General features: G+C 33.5%; 1 protein-coding gene across 2 annotated transcripts in view; it reads right to left on the bottom strand.

Moving 5' to 3' along the window:
• Positions 1-463: 463 nt before the first annotated feature.
• The window catches only part of Ubr1 (Ubr1 ubiquitin ligase), a 62,044-nt gene continuing 41,997 nt past the window's right edge, over positions 464-20,510 (bottom strand). Inside the window, exons 8-12 of one of the 2 annotated variants that reach the window (XM_089246719.1) lie at positions 20,235-20,452; positions 13,035-13,246; positions 9,770-10,587; positions 4,392-4,786; positions 464-3,697 (exon numbers count right to left, since the gene is read on the bottom strand). In XM_089246719.1, coding sequence (XP_089102845.1) covers positions 3,504-3,697; positions 4,392-4,786; positions 9,770-10,587; positions 13,035-13,246; positions 20,235-20,452 — 1,837 coding nt within the window. In that variant the 3' untranslated portion in view covers positions 464-3,503. The remainder of the gene's footprint in view (positions 3,698-4,391; positions 4,787-9,769; positions 10,588-13,034; positions 13,247-20,234; positions 20,453-20,510) is intronic. The other variant, XM_089246720.1, reaches the window with a different exon arrangement.

The raw sequence follows: 20,510 nt of genomic DNA, 5'->3' as shown, positions 1-20,510 counted from the left end.
TTACTTTCTTAACTTTCTATACAATATTTTAAAGTATGCATTGCATACTTTAAAATACTTGATTATGTATTTTTCCCGCTACATGGCAGCCCATTTTTCAGAATGTGTGGGAAAAATTTAGTTAAAAGGGAAATTTTGCTGGAAGAGGTTACCATCACTGAGTGTACGACTACGTTACAGCAGATCCTGGTTCCCGTGAATTATTCGCATCATGTCAGTTGATTTATATGAATTTTTATGAATGTTATTCGATATTCCTTGATTTGCTATTTAGTTTTCCCAAAGTATAATTTACCGATTCACAAGTAAAGAAAAATCTGAATTTCGTGGTGCTGATTATATAACTATTTGTAGCTTTTTTTCTTCTGAGGTTAAAAAAAAATAATTCACAAAAACCTAGTAAAAATTTGCAGCAATTATAAAAACAAGAAAAACGAACACACGCACATAATCCAACCACCACTCGTGAAAAACTAATTTATTTCACAAACTAAAAATAAATAGAGTAACTTTGTGCAAAATGACTGAGTCAATCATACACCAACAAAAGAAAATCCTTATACGTCTCTGTACAACACAGCAAATATTCTAATACTTCTCAACACACACATCAGAATAATACATTACACGTTCCATATGAAAAAAAAAAAAATCAAGTGAAAATTTACATAAGAAAAACATCACAAAAACCCTATAATTCAAACCCCATTGGAAAAAAATGTGTCAAAAAAGGAAAGGAAAACTATCATTTCATAAAATGGTTCATACTCTTTGGAAGTAAACAAATCCAAGGACTTTCAAGCACTTTTCTAGGGAAAATTTAAAAATTCAAGGAAATTCATATCGCAGTTGATAAAAATGGTTGTTTTTTTTTCAGATCAAATAAATTCAATTTCTTTTTTATTTATAAACAACATTTGCTCATTTTAAATTTGAGTTTGAAATGCTACTTTATAATGGTCATAGCTGATCTACACCACAAATATAGGTGCCACCTGAGATCAGCTCTTGTGCCTAGTGTGTTCGAGAGTATTTCAAATGAGGAAGTCATGGCGTCTATGCGGTTTGTTTTTATACATGTCTCTTTGTTTCTTTCCCGATATATATAATCCTTATGTTTAAATAAATAGCGTTCTTGTAAACAGCCATGCTGTTTATTAAAGATACAGTGAAACCTCACCACAATAATACTCGATGTAACCATAAATCCTTCCACAACGATATTTTTCAAACCTTGTTTGGAATCGCCTATAAGTCTGATACTAAACTCCTTTGGGTACAACAATATACTTTACTATGATAAACGCCTCTATGATATTTTTTAGGCAACTTTGAAATAGCTGTACAACAATATTTTCTAATATTTAATTAGAAATATTCAATTTTTTAAAAATCTTGTCACATATTTTAGTTCTTCCGAGTATGCCTAATAATATCAGTGTTTGATCACAGAAAGTGTTGAAGTTTTTGGCATTATTATTTTTGGTGTAATAAACCAAAATGTATTGCAATAAACCTCTTTATAGGGCAATTCACCTAACTGAATTTTGTTAATCAAGTAAAAATTTTTGGTGGCAAATAAATACACAAAAGCACATCTTTTGGTGTTACTAATAATGTTAATTTAGAAAAGATGCCAACAAGCATAAATTTTATAGCATGTGATTGCCTTTCGATATATAACAATAATCCCTCTACAACTATATTTTTTCTTGATCTGTAGAATATTGTTATATTGAGGTTTCACTGTATATAATTTTATTTTTGTAGACAATATCAAGTTCTAAAGGTTTTGCTTTTGAAAAAAAGCCATCATAATTTAACATACAAATTACATTAATGCAGAAATCATTCAACGTTTGAAATAGTATTGGAATTTATACACAATAAAAAAAATCAGAAAGCACAGTCATATATACAACTTGCATTCATTAATTTAACAGTTTGAAATATTTTGAAGCAACATCTTAGATGCAGTGTTTTGCTACCAGATTTTAGGCAACATCTTTTAAAGGACAGAAATAACTCAGGTGTGCCTGACCACGTCCTGTTTTAAACATTGTCCTGTAACTCATTGGGTTTGATATTTTCGTTTTTTTCATCATGGCGAAACAGTTTGTGATGGAGGGTGGGGGGGGGGGGGAGAGAAATAAAAATTCATGGAAAAAATGTAAACAATTTTTTTTTCAAACAAAAGAAATACAAAATGATTACAGTTTTTTTCAAGGACTTCTAAAAACTTGAAAAAAATGAACTTTTTTTTTTCAATCAGTGTGCAAACCCTGAATAATCAGACTCAGATTTTGCCCCCACATTGACCAACCATAACTCAAACTGCTGCTCTATGAAATTCATAAAAATTAAAATATTGCAGAAGTAGACTAGTCATTTTGCATCTTAAAAAGCTGGAAAAGTGGTTCTCACACTATTCAATACAGAATATGCTAATTTTTGGAAATGAAAAATTTACTGGAATCTCAAGAAATAAAAGAAAAATACATCAGTTCTGCCTGCTCAAAAATATAACTGCCCCAACTAAAAATAATTATTTTTTTCCGAATACCATATTTATCATAATGTGTGAAGTATATAAAATATGTGGTGCTGCACCTAAACAGATATGGCATACATAAACACATTGTCTTTGCTTTAAAAACAATTAACTTTTAAAAAAATTGACAAAATAAAAGCCTGAAATACTAAAAATACATTGTCTTATTTAGGGACAATTATTGTTGTGCTGACTGAATTACATTTCAATTGCATAGAATTGACTATTTTATCAATAATAAAACATTGAAAACATACAAGAAAAAGAAACTAATTATACAAAAGAATGAAAATGACTAATTTTATCCCTTTTACAGAAAATTTCACACATAATGCTCCTGACACACAAGCATTGAATTTCATCATGACCAGTTCACTGAAAATTGAAACTTTAATTAATAGGAAAAAACCCAATTTTATTGACAGTCTGCAGCATTCAATATTTTCCCCCTTTTGTTGAAAATACAAAGGACAACTTTTGAGTCTCCTAAACTGATGACTAATCAGTATGTTTATATTATATATATATGTTTATTTGTTTAGGAAACAATCTTTGCAACAGAGTATGACTAATCCTTTGCTGATTCCTGAGCTACAACTATGCATTCTTTTGACACTCTCATATCCAATGTCCTTCTGCACATTAATTATACCAACATCAATAGTGTAAAAACTATCACCACACAAGCTCTCTTGAAATATCTTATCAAATACAGCCAAACATTACCAAATGCAATTGTAAAAACACTGATAAAGCCTTATATAAAAAGACACTTTTAATTTAGGAAAATTTGCATATTCACAGGCTTAATTTGGCAGGTAAACTGGGAAAAATGAGACATGCAAAAAACAAATTGTATCACTTTACTTCAAAGTTGATAAAAATTAAACACACCATAAAAAGAAAAAAATATTTGCCATTTGAAAAGAAAAGAAAATGCAAAAAATCAGTATCAGAGAAACTGCCAATTAGGCAGGCTTGTAGATTGCTCAATCGTATGGGAGACATGCTCGGGAATATTATGTCCTAACCATAAATCATTTAGTTCCTCATACTTTTCATGGCACAAATGAAGTGGATTTCCACGAAAGAGACCCTGATCCGTTTCACCATAATCATCAACATATGGAGAAGCCATGAAACAACCTGAAAGTTTGAATCAGTTGATTTTAGTTAATATTTATACAATAATATAAATAAAATTAAAACCTAAATCAAGGTGGGTAAAGGTTATTCATTGAAGATCATTATTCAATTTCTAGTGGCGCAAAGAATTTGGATTTTCTCGACTTTGTTGTAAAAGTAAATTCTTTGCAACAGGGAAACTTTCAGGAAATGTATCATTCCGTATGCATTTAGATTAATTTTAAAATTGAAAGTTTTAAAAAGGTAATGGGTTAATTGAGGTCTTAATATATGTCCCATATCATGGGCAACATCAGTCTTAAAATGATGACTTCATTTCACAAAGCCTTGTGCTAAATTCTGAACAACATTTCTAACATATAAACCTTTCTGCTTGAGCATATCATTTATGACAAGTCCCTTTAATCTCAAAACGAGACTTTTTTTTTCTCTTTTAGTAAAATATAAATAGCATCATCCCCTAATAACTTTTAATAAATGCAACCAATGTGGTATAGGATGATTGACTAAACAAAAAGTCATGTAAGATTGCTAATTATAGGCATTTTAAACATGTGCACCTAATATTTTTTAAATTAAGAATCACATGAAAATTTCTCTTGTAAGATGGGATTGCCTTGCTCAAAGCATTAATAAAATACATATAATGAAGAAAGTAAATTTTTTGATTGTTTTGAATAATAAAAACATTCACCTTTCACTTTGTCTGACAGCAGAAGAATTTTGCAATCCCAAATGCGCAAAAATATTCCAACTCCAGCACCACAATAATAGGAGTGGTATGTACAAGCACCAACCAACTGATTATCCAAGTCCATCTGGCAACAATAACTCTGAGAACACAACACTTGTCCACATACAAGGCACATGGTAGGGTTTCTACTATCATCTCCAACAGAATTTGGACAACAAAATAATGAGACATTATTGATGAGCTCACTATAATCATTGGGCAATGGTATCAAGTGATTTACTGATAGTGGGTGACGGACTAATACATCACTTTGATAATCATCAGCAGCCATGACTGTTGCCACTGGATGTGATGGCAACAAAAGAAGATGGAGAATACGAGGATGTCGGACCCAACTGTACATGTATGAAAAGAGAAATTCTCAAAATTATAACAAACTATTTTTAATACATAAATACACAAAAATAGTAATTTTTCAGAAAAATTTCAAGGTCACAAGTTGAGAAAATAAGAAAAGATATTTTATCAACAAATCAAGTAAAATATATATATAAAATAACATGTCTTGACTGACTCATCATTGTTGAGCTGAAACCATTGAAGCTATAAATATGAAATTTTATCAGTCATTTCATTTCATGATGTAAAGACTAACTATATAAAAGAAGGGTTTTTCTAAATTCTTGGGAATTCAAAAAGGTTGTGCACCTATGCTATATAACAATTTATTTTTCGCTGGTTCTGATAAACTTTCCAGGGTTGATATATATACTATTCATAAGGATAAATCATGTATAATGGTGATTTTCTCTGACCTTGTGAGCATCATTATTATAAGTTTATAATAATTGATGATTATAAAATTCATCATTAGAAAAGTTTCACTGTACAGGACAAAGAAATGGCAGATGTGATGCATGATAAAGTGATGTAACTATTCTAACTCCCCTTGGTCCTTGAAACACCCAAGTTGTAGGAGAATTTAGAATTTATTAACACAAACCATACAAAACGGGGGGGGGGGGGAAGACAAAACATATTACAGTGGGATGGGGGGGGGAAATCAAAAGCAAATATCCATAATAGACCCAAGAGATCTATATATGATTTGTCCAGGGGGGTCAAACCACAAATAATTTTATCGATTGGCAAACACAGGCTATTGAAACACAATACACACAGCATCATAAATATACATAAATAATACAAGTTGATCAAACAGTAGGCAGCAGCACGAGGTATGGTTATTATTTCCACCAGTAATGTTTCATTTCACAAAATAAAATACAGTTAAACACATGGCAGATATTGGTGTTTCTTTAGATTGAGTTAACACGAGTTATGTAGTCTACAAGCAATTTTTTGAAGCGGTTTAATGTTTCTTTCGAATTTTATATCATTACTTAATGTGTTATAAGATCTTGGTGCTAAATATAAAAATTGCTTCTGAATAAGTGTCTTTTTAGGTTTTATGACCTCATATAGATATCCACATTGTCTTGTTTGTATAGGAGTGTGTTGCAATGTGAACCTCGTTTGGTTTTTTTGTAGAAACAGTAAAACTCGATATAAATAAAGTTTATGTGTATCAAATCTATAATCAGAACTGTAATCAATATTTGATGAGTAAGAATATTGACTAGATATTACATTGATGGTTTTCCTTAAATTATTTTTTATTAGTTCTAAATTAGATCTGTAGTCACCGTCCCAGATACATATACCGTATTGTAAAATAGAGAAAACCCATGCAAAATAAAGCGTATGGAGAAATTCACTTGAAATTATGTTTTTCAGATGGTAAAATCTTATATTGATATATTTTAGTTTATTACTGATTGTAATAGCATGGGATTTCCATTTAAGAGTTCTATTTAATGTTATTCCCAGATATTTCATTTCATTAACCTCAGAAATCGTGAGGCATACACAATGATGAAAAGGACAGCCTGATCTGTGACACTGCAATTTCAATTGTTCTCTATTATCATTATAAAGTTGAAAGTTGATATATGTAGTTTTATTAAGATTCAAGACTAGTTTATTACTATTCAGCCAAATATTTATTTTACACAGATCTGCTTCTGCATGATTTTTCAGAATATTATAATTTTCTGCTGCTATGGTTATGGCTGTGTCATCAACATAGCTAATTAAATGTCCATTTAGTTGAAGATACTTTAAATCATTAACAAAAATTAAAAACAATATGGGCCCAAGAACTGATCCTCGAGGAACACCTGTGTTAATATATTTATAACCGCTAACCACATTCCCAATTTTCACAGCTTGCATTCTATTTACAAGATAACTATTCTAGCCAATTATACACAGCGCCTCTCAAACCAGAATGATAAATCTTATTCAGAAGAATTTTATGATCAACGCTATTGAAAGCTTTCTTTAAATCTAAGAATATGGTCAATGTTTTATTATCTTCATTTATATTTTTATGGATATTTTCCATTAGTTTTAAAATTGCCATTTCCGTATTTTTATCTTGCAGAAAACCAAACTGAGAGTCCAAAAAATACGAATTTGTACTTAGGAAATCCATTATTTTCATTTTAATCACACTTTCAACAACTTTAGACATTATTGGAAGAATTGAAATCGGCGATAATTATTTAATTCATTTTTGTTTCCATTTTTATAGACAGGGATAAAAAGAGCTTTTTTTAGTTTTTAAAAAAAGCACCTTCTATAAGAGATCTATTGATAAGATATGTAATAAAATGAGCATGATATTTGCATACAATTTTGAGCATTTTGGCAGAAATACCATCATATCCAACTGCTTTGTTGTATTTTAATCCAAATATTATTCGTCTTACTGTAGATTCTTCAACGGGAATTATAGCCATAGAATTTTGTAAGTTATGTATGTATTGTTGTTCAGGAGGTATGTCAGTATTATGGTAATTACAAACATTTATAAAAAAAAGGTGAAAATCATCTACAATCACTATTTGTTGGAATAACAAAACTTTTGGTTTTTTTATTGACAATATAATTTACAATTTTCCACTGTTTTTTGGAATTTGTACCACAGAGGATAAATTTAGTATGATAATAATCTTGTTTAGTTTTTTTTATTTTATATTTCAACATTTTGTTGTAAGTTTTATAGGCTAATTCGTAACAATTATTTGAAGGGTTTTGTTTATGCTTTTTGTACAATTTTTCTTTATAATCAATCATTTTTTTAATTCCAGTTGTGATCCATTCACTTTTGAGTTTTTTACTGTTATTTCTCGATGATTGCTGTTCCCAAAATTTTTTATGTTTGAAAATAATATCAAGAAAATTCTCATACAAAAAATTTACAGCTTGTTCATTATACAAATTTTCATCTAATTTGTAGCTTCTAATACAAGTTTCAAATTTGCAATAATCAATTAAATGGTAATTTTTTAAATGTGTTTCATTACTATCCAAGTGTTCAATATTATCAGAAAATTTACATTTTATGATTAATGGCCAGAAGAATATTTTGATCAGTAATTTTGAGTTCAATTATCGCAGTACTAAAATTCCAATCAGATTTATAATTTCTGACAAAAACATGATCAAGACAAGCATATAAGCGAGTGGGTTTATTTATATATGACTGAAATCCATATTCAGCCATTAGACATGTGTATTCATCTGATTCATTATTTATCTTCAGTATGTCTATATTTATATCACCTACATATATGACATTTTTATATTTTATAGTATTTACGATTGATCGAAATTCATTTAAAAATTCAAAGACAGTAAAATCAAAAGATTGATATAAAAGAATTACACAAACATCAAAATGATCATGATATAAATATAATGCTTCTGCAGAAATCATATTAATTTGTAATTTTTGAAATGCACTCAAATGGTCCTTTATGAATGCTATAACACCTCCCGATCTATTTCGGGAACGACATTGGTAAAAGCTATAGTAACCGGGGATATTATAAAGGTCTATTTCATTATTTTTTTACCCAAATTTCTGATGATAATATCAGGTCAAACGAAAGGGACAATCTATTTAAATATACTAATAATTGATCAAAATTTTCTCGCATACTTCTTATGTTTAAATGAAATATGTTCAGATTACCTGCAAGTTCCATGAATTGCGATATCGCAGAGAGAGAGAGTTAAGGTAAGGCGAGGAAATATCTATTTGTATGTCGTCTTGAAAATTCAGCATTTTCTCTAGGTAAGTATTTTGTCCAAGTCATCTAAACAACGAATGTGATGTGCATTTTCACCCTCCTCTTTACGAAGCAATATTTACCATGTACAGAAGCTGATACCATTAAAGAGTATTGACCTACTGTGGTGTTTATTAATTATATTTTCATGCACCATTTTCTGAAATTTCAGGTATTTGATGCACTATAGTACATCATAGTTTCTTTCCGATTTTCTGCAATTCAATGCACTGTTGCCATGAAAATATCTGAAAATTGTCTCTTCAGTTCAATCGTGAACTGGCATATGTCTACAAATATGGTTTTTTTTAAACTCTGTTTTTCTACAAAGTATAATTTACTGGATACCAAGTGAAGATGAATAAGTTTTTCTGTTTAACCTATTGCAAGGAACATATTGGGGAACTGAGATCTCAGTCCAACTTCATCTCACTGGAATTTAAAATGCAATCTTCAGCTGCAGAAAATTTCCAAGTGTGGAATTCTTTAATCCTCGAATTAGTTCTTTTTCTTCATTCCCTTTCGTTTGTCAAATTGGAGCCATTCAAGTATTACATAAGCAGATTTTCAGCCATTTTTGACCCCCTCCCCCGTCATCAAAATTTCGTCAGCAGCTTAGAATATTTCATATCTTTAAAAAGGGGTGGTTGATGACATAAGTAACCTTCAAACCCCCTCCTCCCTTGTCATCCAGAAGTCAGCAAATCCGAAACCCCCTCCCCCTCGATGCTGACGTAATACTTGAATGACCCCATTCATGTTGGTTAAAAATATACAATACAATTACATAAAATTGCGAAGGTTGTCATGATAAAATGACCACTGACTATTTTATCCAAATGCAGCTGCCTAGATATTCACATGGAAAAAGGTGACTAAATTTGGTTTAAAAAAATCAATGATTCTTAGATCAACGAAATACAAAACGTACAAAATTGATATCTACAATTAAAATATAAAGTGATTGCTTAAAAGAGTCATATTGTTATTTATTTTTATTCTAGGCCCTATTCATTGTAATGAAGAAAAACATTAGTGTCCCCATCTCCCCTAAATAGCAAAACCAATTTGAATGTATAATTTTTTTTCTCTTTTTGCATTCTGTAAATTAGAAGATTTTTACTCATGCGGACCAACAAATAAATTCTAAATCTAATTTACTAAATCTCAATAACTTACTTCAGAGCTAATTGCTTCAGCGATGGTGATGACAACAGTTCTTTGATAGTAGCTGGTAATCCCAAGTACTTGCAGATGTGTTCAAATTCCATGAAACTTGAGTCCTGTAATATATCTGGAGAAGCTGTGTCACTCATGATATGAAAAAATAAAGCAGCACATCGAAGAAAAGGAAGAGAGCCATTCTTTATACAGTGAATTATGGTATAACTGGAAGGAACAGGTTTGGTGTCATCCACTCCTGCTGCCATTCTCAAGTCACGAAAAAAACTCATAGCGATTGAACTATCACTGTTTTCAGCATTCTCAGTAGATTCTTCAGTGGATGCATCATATTCCATGCCACCTTCACCAAAGTCATATGACAGAAGTAATTGTACCATGTGAAAAATGAACATGAGGTGCATCAAGTGCCTATCTAATTCAGTCCCAAGAGGGCACATCAAACACTGTTTTGTCTTTGTATTTTGTTTGAACAATACCGGCATAGAAAGAATGAGAAACAATAACACTGAAAATGCATCCATATCCAAACAACACTGAGGACTGGATACATGATGTTCACCTAATAGCAAGTATCGCAGCAGACGAACACACTGAGTCCTTACGACATCATGATCAAAGATAGAGAGACTAGAACATACAAATCTCACAAGTGACTCCAGGCACAAAGAATTTCTTGATGACATTTTTCCAAATAATGGTTTGTCATGAAATCGCAGAAACCATTCAATGGAGTGTATGGTGTATGCACACGACCACCATGATATTGAAGGAAGTCTAATATCACAAGAATTGACATTGGGTGAAGTACCAATCTAAATAAAAGAAAATTTTTTACAATAAGTAATATGAATTGATTTTCATTGACAATGTTTAAAAACAAAAGAGAAAAGAAAAGCTATGCTGCACTCAGTACATTGTTAGAATATTAAAATTATACAATGACACATCAGTCAAGTACAAGAAATGGCTCCATTACAGATATAAAGAACTTTTAACAAAAAAAATTCTGTATAAGAGAATTTCTACCAAGAACACAGTAAAGTTCAGGTTACTCAAATAAATTCACCACCTCGTGGTCTGTACAAGAAATAATTAGCTGCTGTGGTCATAGTGATGGACTTGCATTGTGAGGACCCAGGTTTGAACCCCACAATTACCACAGTGGTGGTTGTCTGAAATTGGTTTTCTGTGGTTCCTAACTTCAAGGAAAGAATTGCAAGTCGATCTCTCCATTAAAAAGTCTCACCTCAGAGAACAACAGGTCTACAACCATACAATTATTCAATCATTACAATTCACTCACAGTTAGAAATTGATGACAGTACTAGACATATAAAGCATTACACAGAAACTGACTTCACATTAGGTTCACAACAAATACATGTACAGCTTCTAAAGGAATGTTCATTTTTTCAACGATGCTTTCTTACATTTCTGATATTTACTGGACATTTTCTTTTCCTCAATTATAAACACAAAGGCCACAACATGCAAATACCCAACAAGGTGGCTGAGAAGATGCCCATAAAAATATGGATGTCAAATATAAAAAAATACAGCAACCCAATATAAAAGCATATATAAAAGATTATGGTTGTCTCATTCTAAGTATGGATCGCTCCTCAATTTGTCCCAATGTGTTTATCATACTTATTTTTAAATAGTGTTTATCATGTTTAGAATTCAAGACCCCTGGAGGTATATATATAAGCTATTCTATATTTATTAACAACCATATTAGAGAAAAACTCTGTGACACAACTTGGAATTGTCCCTTACTGAATGAAACTCGTGTCCCCTTGTCAAAGCAGTAGATTGACTGTGTGTTAATAACTAATGATCCATCCCATCCACCTTGAAAATTTAAAAAATTTTGATCATACCCCTGCAGACACCTGCGTTCTTCCAATATAAACATATTCAAGAAATCAAGTATCCCTTCATAGCTCAATCCTTTGTGTGCCAACAAGAGCATGACTAGCTTTTCTCCGTACCCCCTCAACCAAGTCTATGTCTCTCTGTGTTGGTATGTTCTCCAAAACATTACAGCATACTCCAGTCCTCTACAAACTAAGCCACAGAAAAGCAGAAGAATGACTTTAAGAGAACACAATGTGGCTCAGGAGATGATTAGTACGGTTCTTAAACAACTGCTTGGAATGTTTGTTGTGGTGAAGTGGCGAAAAAAGTGTCGAGTGTTTTGTTGGTAAACTCACTCAATTCTATGAAGACAGGGAGTTTGAGTAATCATATCTTTGTATACATATGTAGACATGCCAACATTCGATTAAAGCTTGTCCATAGTGATGAATGTGTTCAGCTTTGCCACGAGGGACCCCCCAGGACAACGTAATCACAGTACAACAAAAAATTATCACTCAAAAATTAATTTTTTTAAAAAATTTTAATTGGAAATTCATTAAATACAGCACCTCATTGGCACTGGAATCTAGAACGCTCAGGCCACATCAGCCCCTCTCCAAAGCAACTTTCTGAAGTTGCAAAGTCCCCTTAATAATTCCTGAATATCCAAAATGCAATCCCAACCTGCATACACCCTTGTGGGCCGTATATACTGATGTCTAGCACAACCCCCATCCCCATTTTCTTCGTATCAGAGCTCTTACGGTACCTATGACGAAACATTCTTTCTGACACAAGTTCTGCGAGCTCGACCACATACTATACAAATTAAGTTAGGTCCAGATGAAAGCTGCTCTTTATGCTGCTTCAGTCTGGACCCACCACAAAAAACTTGTCTCCACTCCACCCTGAACCACTCAAAAGCCTGTTTTTAGCCCACATTGTAGGGTGGTTTTGAAGAAAAATAGGTTTTTACACATTTGGACCTCAAGTAGAGCGGCAGGCTTAGCTGCGGCTTTACGGATTGGCTTCCACACACAGCAAAACAGAGAGGCTCTGAGTTTGTCTTCTCTTGCGCTCTCTTGTATGAATTTGACATGGTAAAGGTCAATGCAAATCTAAAAGAGAGAGATATAAGCAGGTGATGGAAGACCTGGGGCATGCTGGAAAAACAATTCATAGAGATACCAGTGAATTATGGGGAAGGGGGCATACCTTTTTCAAGATAATTTTTTTTGAGAGGGACCCACTTTCACTCAAAAGGGACCAGATTTTTTGAATACCCTGTGTCCCGGGACCCAGGTAAATTAAAGTACAGTAGCATCTGTTATTATGATGCATATATGGTAATTTTGTGATAAGATTTGTTAAACATGCAACAATCCAAATAACTTACTTGAAATTTAGAAGGGAAACATACAGCATAAGTTGATTCAGAAAATATGTTCATCATTCGAACTAAATTTTCTTGAAGAGAGTTGCATGGAGTAGCTTCGTAGCAAGAGAATAAAGCAGTGAACTTATCTGCAATATCTGGTGGCATTTCACTTGTGATTTCTTCAATTGGCCTTGGCACATAATAGTGAGGCATCTGCTTTAGTTTATTTTCTAAGAACCAATTTGAAATAAAATGATTGAAACGTTTAGAGCTCATAAAAATAACAAGTTACAAATAAATGAACGTATAGCAAAAGAATTCACCATATTACTTGATTGAATTAAAATACTTTATTACTTATTTACTACTATTAAAATTAGAATTAAAAGGACTATTGACTATATACAATACAGTTGAACGTGAACGCATCTCAACAATTCGAAGTCGCGACTCTCTGCTTAAGTGATACGCATATACATGTATAAATATATATTCACAGCATTCAGTTACAATCATGGATGACTAATGCCATCTGCTGGTTATTTAGTTGGCAGTATTCCTTCAGTATGGTACAATGTACAGAATACATATAAAGCGATATGGAGAGAGAGAGAAAAAAAAAGAAATACACAATAAACATTAATATTACCTTTGCTGATAATCAAGTATGTACCAAATTTATGGATCTAAATAAAAATATAAAGGCTGCAACGGGCAAATTGCCCAACGAAGTGGCTGAAAAAAGATGCCCATAAAAACTATGGCTGTCAAATAAAACTAAAATACAGCAACCCAAATATAAGAACATAATCACAATAAACGAATAATTAATAAAAAATAACACTGCCCATAAAAAAAATATGGTTGTCTTATTCTAAGTAGCTTCTTGATTTGTCCCAATATGTTTATTATATTTTTTTAAATGTGTCTATCATGTTAGAATCCATGGCCCCTGGAGGTATATATACACTGGTGTAAGAAATTAAGAGAATTTGCAGACTTGGTCGATTATCTCTAGAACTACTGTACCGATTTTAATGAAATTTGATACGTACATACATTGATACAATACAAAACAAATAACCATTCAATAATTGTAATACACACGCATGATCGTGTGTAACACTCGTTGGAGTCGGAAAGTATAAAACAGCGGTTGCAGAATAAACAAAAAAATGGGTTAATAGGGGGTATGGTCCCCTCTTACAGATATACAGGTCTCGCAGCGTGATTTCATACTTGAAATAAGGCAGTTTATCATTTCCTGTGGCAATTGGTCCCACTCGTTCAGCAACGCTGTTTTCATTCTCTGGATGGTTCCCGGAGGGGGGTTGCGAGTTGCAATTGCCCTCCCCAGAGCGTCCCAGACATGCTGTATAGGGTTAAGATCTGGAGATCTGGCTGGCCAATCCATCCGGCGAATATCCTCACTCTCTAGAAAATCCTCGCTCAGAAGAGCTCTATGTGGCCTCGCGTTATCGTCCATTAAAATGAACTCAGGGCCAACTGCACACCTGAAAAGGCGAACATAGGGCTCCAAGACCTCATTCCTATACCTCACACCAGTCACAGTGCCTCTTTCAAAGACATGGAGAGGTGTGCGGCCATCCAACATGATGCCTGCCCAGACCATTAAACCTCCTCTGCCATAATGGTCGATTTCGCGGACATTGGAGGGTAGGTAGCGGGTCCCTGGTTCTCTCCATGAACGTACAGGGGGGGGGGGGGAATCGGTGCCTAGGCTGAATCGGGACTCATCAGTGAAGAGAACAGTCGCCCATTGATCCATACTCCAATCTCTATGCTCTCTGCACCATGATAAACGGATTCACCTGTCCGTAGAAGTGAGCGGGACGCAAACAGCCGGTCTTCTTGCAAACAACCCTCTCTCATGAAGTCTTTTGGAAACAGTCACCCTTGATACACGGGTTCCTGCGGCTGCATACAAGTCACGAGAGGGCTGAGAAGCTGTAGCACTCCTGTTACGCCTCGCTATAATCGACAAATGGCGATCTTCTCTGGCCGTCATGGCTCTTGGACGACCTTGCCCAGGCTTTCTCTCGATGGATCCGGTATCCTGGAACTGTTTCCATAAGTTACACACGACGCTGGGCGTTAAATTGAACTCTCTACAAATCTGGACTTGAGATTGGCCTGCTTCTAGCCTTCTCACAATTCGCCACCTCATTCCATCATCTAAACGTTGGTGGTTACTCATTTTTACTGTTACAATTTGAAATTAACCGATTGCTGCAAAATAACACCAAGAAATTCGCCGAGGCGTGCTAGCGAACGAAATGCATCTTAACTTACGCGCACTTATAAAGCCTGTTTCTCTACTGGCTCCGCCTACACACACATGTACGCTTATGTATTTGACGTACAAGATTTGAATTTTTGTCTAGAAGCAGTGGTTTTACATTCAGTTCAGTTCAGTTCTTTTCATGAAATTCGATAAAATATGCAAATTCTCTTAATTTATTTCACCAGTGTATAAGCTATTCCATATTTATTAACAATCCTATTAGAGAAAAGCTCCCTGTGACACCACCACCTGGGGTTGTCCCTTACTGAACAAAACTGGTGTCTCCTCGTTGAAAGAGTCGATTGATGGCATAATAATTCATGGTTCATCCTATCTTATTCCGTTGAAAATTTTAAACACTTCGATCATATCCCAGACACGTGCATTCTTCCAATGTAAATATCTTTAAAAAATGAAGTCTCTCTTCATAATCCAATTCTTTTGTGCCAACAAGAGCACACATAGCTCTTATCTGCACCCCCTCAACCAAGTCTTTGTCTCTCTGTTGGTATGGTCTTCAAAAAATTACAAGATACTCCAGTCCTCGACAAACTAAACCTCGGAAAAGCAGAAGAATGACTTTACTAGAACGCAAAGAGGCCTTTTCAATAATGAAACTGAGCAGTCTATTCACTTTTTTGACCACCACTAAACAATGTTCAGAAAACCTAAATTGCATGTCAATAGCTATGTCTACACTGGTGCGTTTTTTCTGCATCAATGCGCTTTCCACTGGCACACCTGTCATCCATCGTGTCGTAAATCACTCAGGCGTGACTCAAACTTGTTGAAAGGCGGCCATTTTTTAAGAGGTATTCCTTTTCCTTCTGCTCCACCAGGTTTGGATTTTCGTTCAATTTCCCTTTCCTTTTCGTGAAGATTCGGTGTTGTTTTCATAAGTTTTTCTCGATTTTTATGATGCCAACAAAAAAAAAAAAACTTCAGGTCACGTAGTGCATTACGTGATATTATTGAAGGTAAATTTAAATTAACGGTAATTATAATTGTAAAATTATAAATTAAATGATTGTCTTGAAAATTATTTTTTGGTAGAATTTCATGTTAAAATGCTGGTCGATTTCTTTTTTTCATGTTTTTGCGAAGAGCTTGCGTTACAGAGGTTTGCTGTGTAATTATAAAATAATTCACGAGCTCTTCGCGGGGCCACCCAGACACGGCGTTAGAACTTTAACCAGATGTGTTGGAGGGCTATTTATGATAATAAGATCTAATGGTATGATTTTTCAAAGTATATAAAATTGGTACGCCCTCCGAATATCACTTTCATCTGAGGTCCACCGTGCTGTTGAAACTCTTGACTCCACATTTTTCTAAACATTTCGTGGAGGCACACAAATAATACTTAGTCAACTGTTGGAGGATCACCCTTACCGGATGCAAGACCCCTTTACCAGTGCCTGTTTCTTGCATGGGCAAACGGGGGCAAGTGCCCTTCGCCCTTGCAATTTTAGGAGGCCCACAAATTTGGATTTTCTTACCTTTATTTTTTTTAACCTTCCTTTCCGTAGAATATTTCCAAACGTGGAATTTAATTTGAGAGTAATTATGTAAACTTTTTACATAATTGTAATCTGTAGCAGACATATTCAACCTGCTGCTCACGGGCACTGTGGTGCTTTCGAAGTGCTTGATGCTCATGTCCGATTTCATGTTTGTGAGTACTTGATTAACGTCCCAATTTAAACACTTTGCACAAATTACATTCAATGATTAAAATCATCCTGATTTCAAGCAGTCGTATGCCAAACTTGATAAGAGTGCACCCTTTTTGATGATGGGAACAAGCATTGTGCTGCCGACTGGAAAAAAGTTGCCTCAAAGAACGTTATATAAAAGGGGGGGGGGAGGGAAAAGATTAATGTTTGCACAGGGCCCGAATAAAGGAACAGGCTGTGCCCTTCAGCACAATAATAATCTTCGCCATTTTCTCAAAAACTGTACAGTTTTATGCAGATTTTATTTTCATGAATATTATTAGAGCTGCAACCAGAAGCGCACGCAGGACCAACCTTTCGAGTAGCACGCCGAGTTTAGGGATGAGCGTACAAGAAATTCTCTTCTAGAGAAATTTTCTGTTACTGACTGTCGAAAGTACGGTATTTCAAGTTTAAAAATTGATTGAAACAACATATTAAATAATTTTCTTTCGATATTCGGATTTGTGTGCGAAAATGTTTTAAATCTGATCATCTTGGGCTATCATATTCTGCTACTTTTTATTACGAAAAATTATTTAATTTGGAAATTTCAAGTTTTTCACTTCTATTACCACGGATTTAGTGCTTTGGTGTATGAATAAACACTTGAGAAAAATAATGCGCTGACTATAATTTTGAACGAAAAAAATTATTTAAATACGTATTAGATTACGACTTGGCAAAATAGACGTATACAGTTTTCTTAATTTCTTTGACTCAACTATATTCGGGTAAAGTTGACGAACGACTTGATTTAATTTTTAATTTATTCCGAAGTTGAGCAATTTTGAGAATGATTTCGTCTATATATTCCGTCTTTTATAGAGCAATTTTCCCTCACATATTTTCACATTAAAATGTGGAAATTGCATCCACTGCGACAGTTGCATCGGCATCTGAATTGAAAGGTTTAGCCGTATAGGTGAAGACAGAAAAAACGCACGCCACTTGAGGCATGCGATAGAGTTCAGCGGTAAAGAAAAAAAAAACAAGATTGAAAGTTGAAAGCCGTTGAAAGAAGACGCACCAGTGAGGACATACCTAATGAGAATTCCCAAATCATAGACCCTAGTTGCATCCAGGATAGTAATGCCATTCAACTTGTAAGTGAAACATGGGTTGTTCGAACCAAAATGAGCAATGTAATCTAGATGGGGCTGTATATTAAAATAAGTTCTACTGAAGAAAGTTTGAAAATGTCTGTGACTGATCCATCATTAAGATGGTGGAAAAAAGTTTAAGGACAATGGAAAAATCATCACATCTCAAAAACTTGTAGATATAAATATATGAAAATTTTACAAAACAATAATTACATGTGGAACTAAACATTTTCCACTGAAAATAATTTTGATTAGTGCTGCACTGCTCCCGAAAAAAATTGTTTAAATTATAGTAAAGGTCACAACCTAGAAAAAAGTATAAGGACACACGTGTTTTCTGACATCAGGGAAAGAAATTTTCAATTTTCTCATGTTGGCATAACAGCCGAGACTGTTTTGATCAGTCATGGGCTGTGGAATCAAATTTTTTTCTGAAAGTATGAAGATGGCCAAAGACAGCATATTGATTGGGCATTGAAAAGGCTCAATAAGGTTCAGTTCAAAGGTTCTGACACACAGTTTCAGCATTCAGCAGAATTTCTATTTTCATAGCACCTCTCATAACCATTTGACAGTTTTTGTTCCAACAGGGCTTCAGCACATTTCAAAGTCTAGAAGGTGTTGGTTTGAAGCCAATTCAAGTGGAACCTCTTGAGTGGTCATTGAGAAGTCCTTTTCTTAATCGTGTAGAGCACTTGTGTTGCATTTTGACTCATGAAGGATATAGAAATGGTACACAATACGAAAACAAACATGATCTTATTACAGTCATCAAACAAGCTTGGAAGATGGTTTCACAACTTTATTTATGGCTTGCTTATCTCTATCAATGGCATCTTGAATGCTAAAGGTTATAAAGAAAAAAGGTGTCTTTCTTGATCAAAATAAAATTTTTGCACACAATTTTCAATTGTCCTTATCTCTTTTTTCCAGGTTTTGACCTTTAGTATAATTTAATAATTCAAACAATTTTTTTCTGGAGCAGTGAAACACTGATCAAAATTATTTTCACTGGAAAATGTTAAGTTCCACTTACAATTGGACAGCTTTTATATAAAAAGAACCAAGCACCATTAAATCAAAAAACTGAGAAAAAGCTATTTAAAGTTATCTTGGATTCAGTTATCTATTTGGTTTGGTAGTTAGTTCAAGTGCATACAGACAGCATCACAGCCTATATGTCACTTGGTTCTATTCAGATAAAAAAAATTCTACCTCTTTCAATAGTCCAGATGTCGGTATATCTCAAAAATGTTAAAAATGGGGCTTGGTTCCTTTTATATAAAATCCATCCAATTATTGCTCTAAAATTTTCATATATTTACATCCACAGGTTTTCAAGATATGACAATTATTTGGTTGTCCTTAAGCCTTTTCCACCACCTAATCTTTTCTGTACTATTCCAACAACATAATTAATATTAATTCTTTATGATCTAATATGTGTAACATTAAATAAGATTTCATTATTGACAAATTTCTGTAGAAGAAAAAATAACTTGTAGCAGGAAATAAAAAATTAAACATTAAACATGAATTAGTAACTTCTGCTAATAGCAAATTTTGAATGTCTGTCCCTATATATGGTAACTTTACATCAACACTATCATTTCACAAGACCAGTTCTTCATCTATAAGTGAGTGATAGTATAGGGTATTAAAAGGTATTAAGATCTTAATCTGCGGGAAAATTTTAGCCTGTGAAAAGCTAAAGTATTTTACGCTTTCTTCTAGGAGCAACTATCACACAATATTAATGCAACCCTGTTGAGGACAAGATTCCTAAATACACACTGTCACACATCCTGTTGTTTCCCCCCCCCCCTCCACACACACACAAAGCTCTCAGAAGCACATGTGCTCAATACCAAAAATTAATTCTTTTCAAAATGCAATGAATACCAAGTTTGTTAAGTTTTAAAACTGTTCTGTATGACTGCACTCACATAGACACAGAAAATTTTGTAAAACAAAATAGGTATTAGATATCTATAAAAGTCAAAGTATACTATAAGATAAAAATAATAAACAATAATGTGGTACGAATTCTCTCATGAAAAACTAAAATTGATGTTACATAAAAATGGCTCACCATCAGTAATTTTTGGTTTTTCAGTCTGAATATTTTCCACTGATTTTTTCATGCAACTCAACCAATCATTAATATCAATTACAAGAGAACTGACAGTCAACTGAGGAATAAATGTCATCAACGGTGGAAGCATGGGTATCACAGTATTGCTGAGACGCTCACAGAGAGGGCAAAGGTATTCACTTTTTTCAACATTAAAATTGGTCTGGCGACCAAATCTGTAAATAAAAGCAATGAAAATTAAAATGAATAAAATAAAAGTTATAATTTGAAAAC

Source organism: Pholcus phalangioides, unplaced genomic scaffold, assembly GCF_987345545.1.
Source record: "Pholcus phalangioides strain wild (caught in Gottingen) unplaced genomic scaffold, Ppha-v1.0 ptg000017l_1, whole genome shotgun sequence".
NCBI classification, from domain to species: Eukaryota; Metazoa; Arthropoda; class Arachnida; order Araneae; family Pholcidae; genus Pholcus; species Pholcus phalangioides.
The sequence above is the reverse complement of the archived record's forward strand: the minus strand, read 5'-3'. Positions and strand labels throughout refer to the sequence as shown.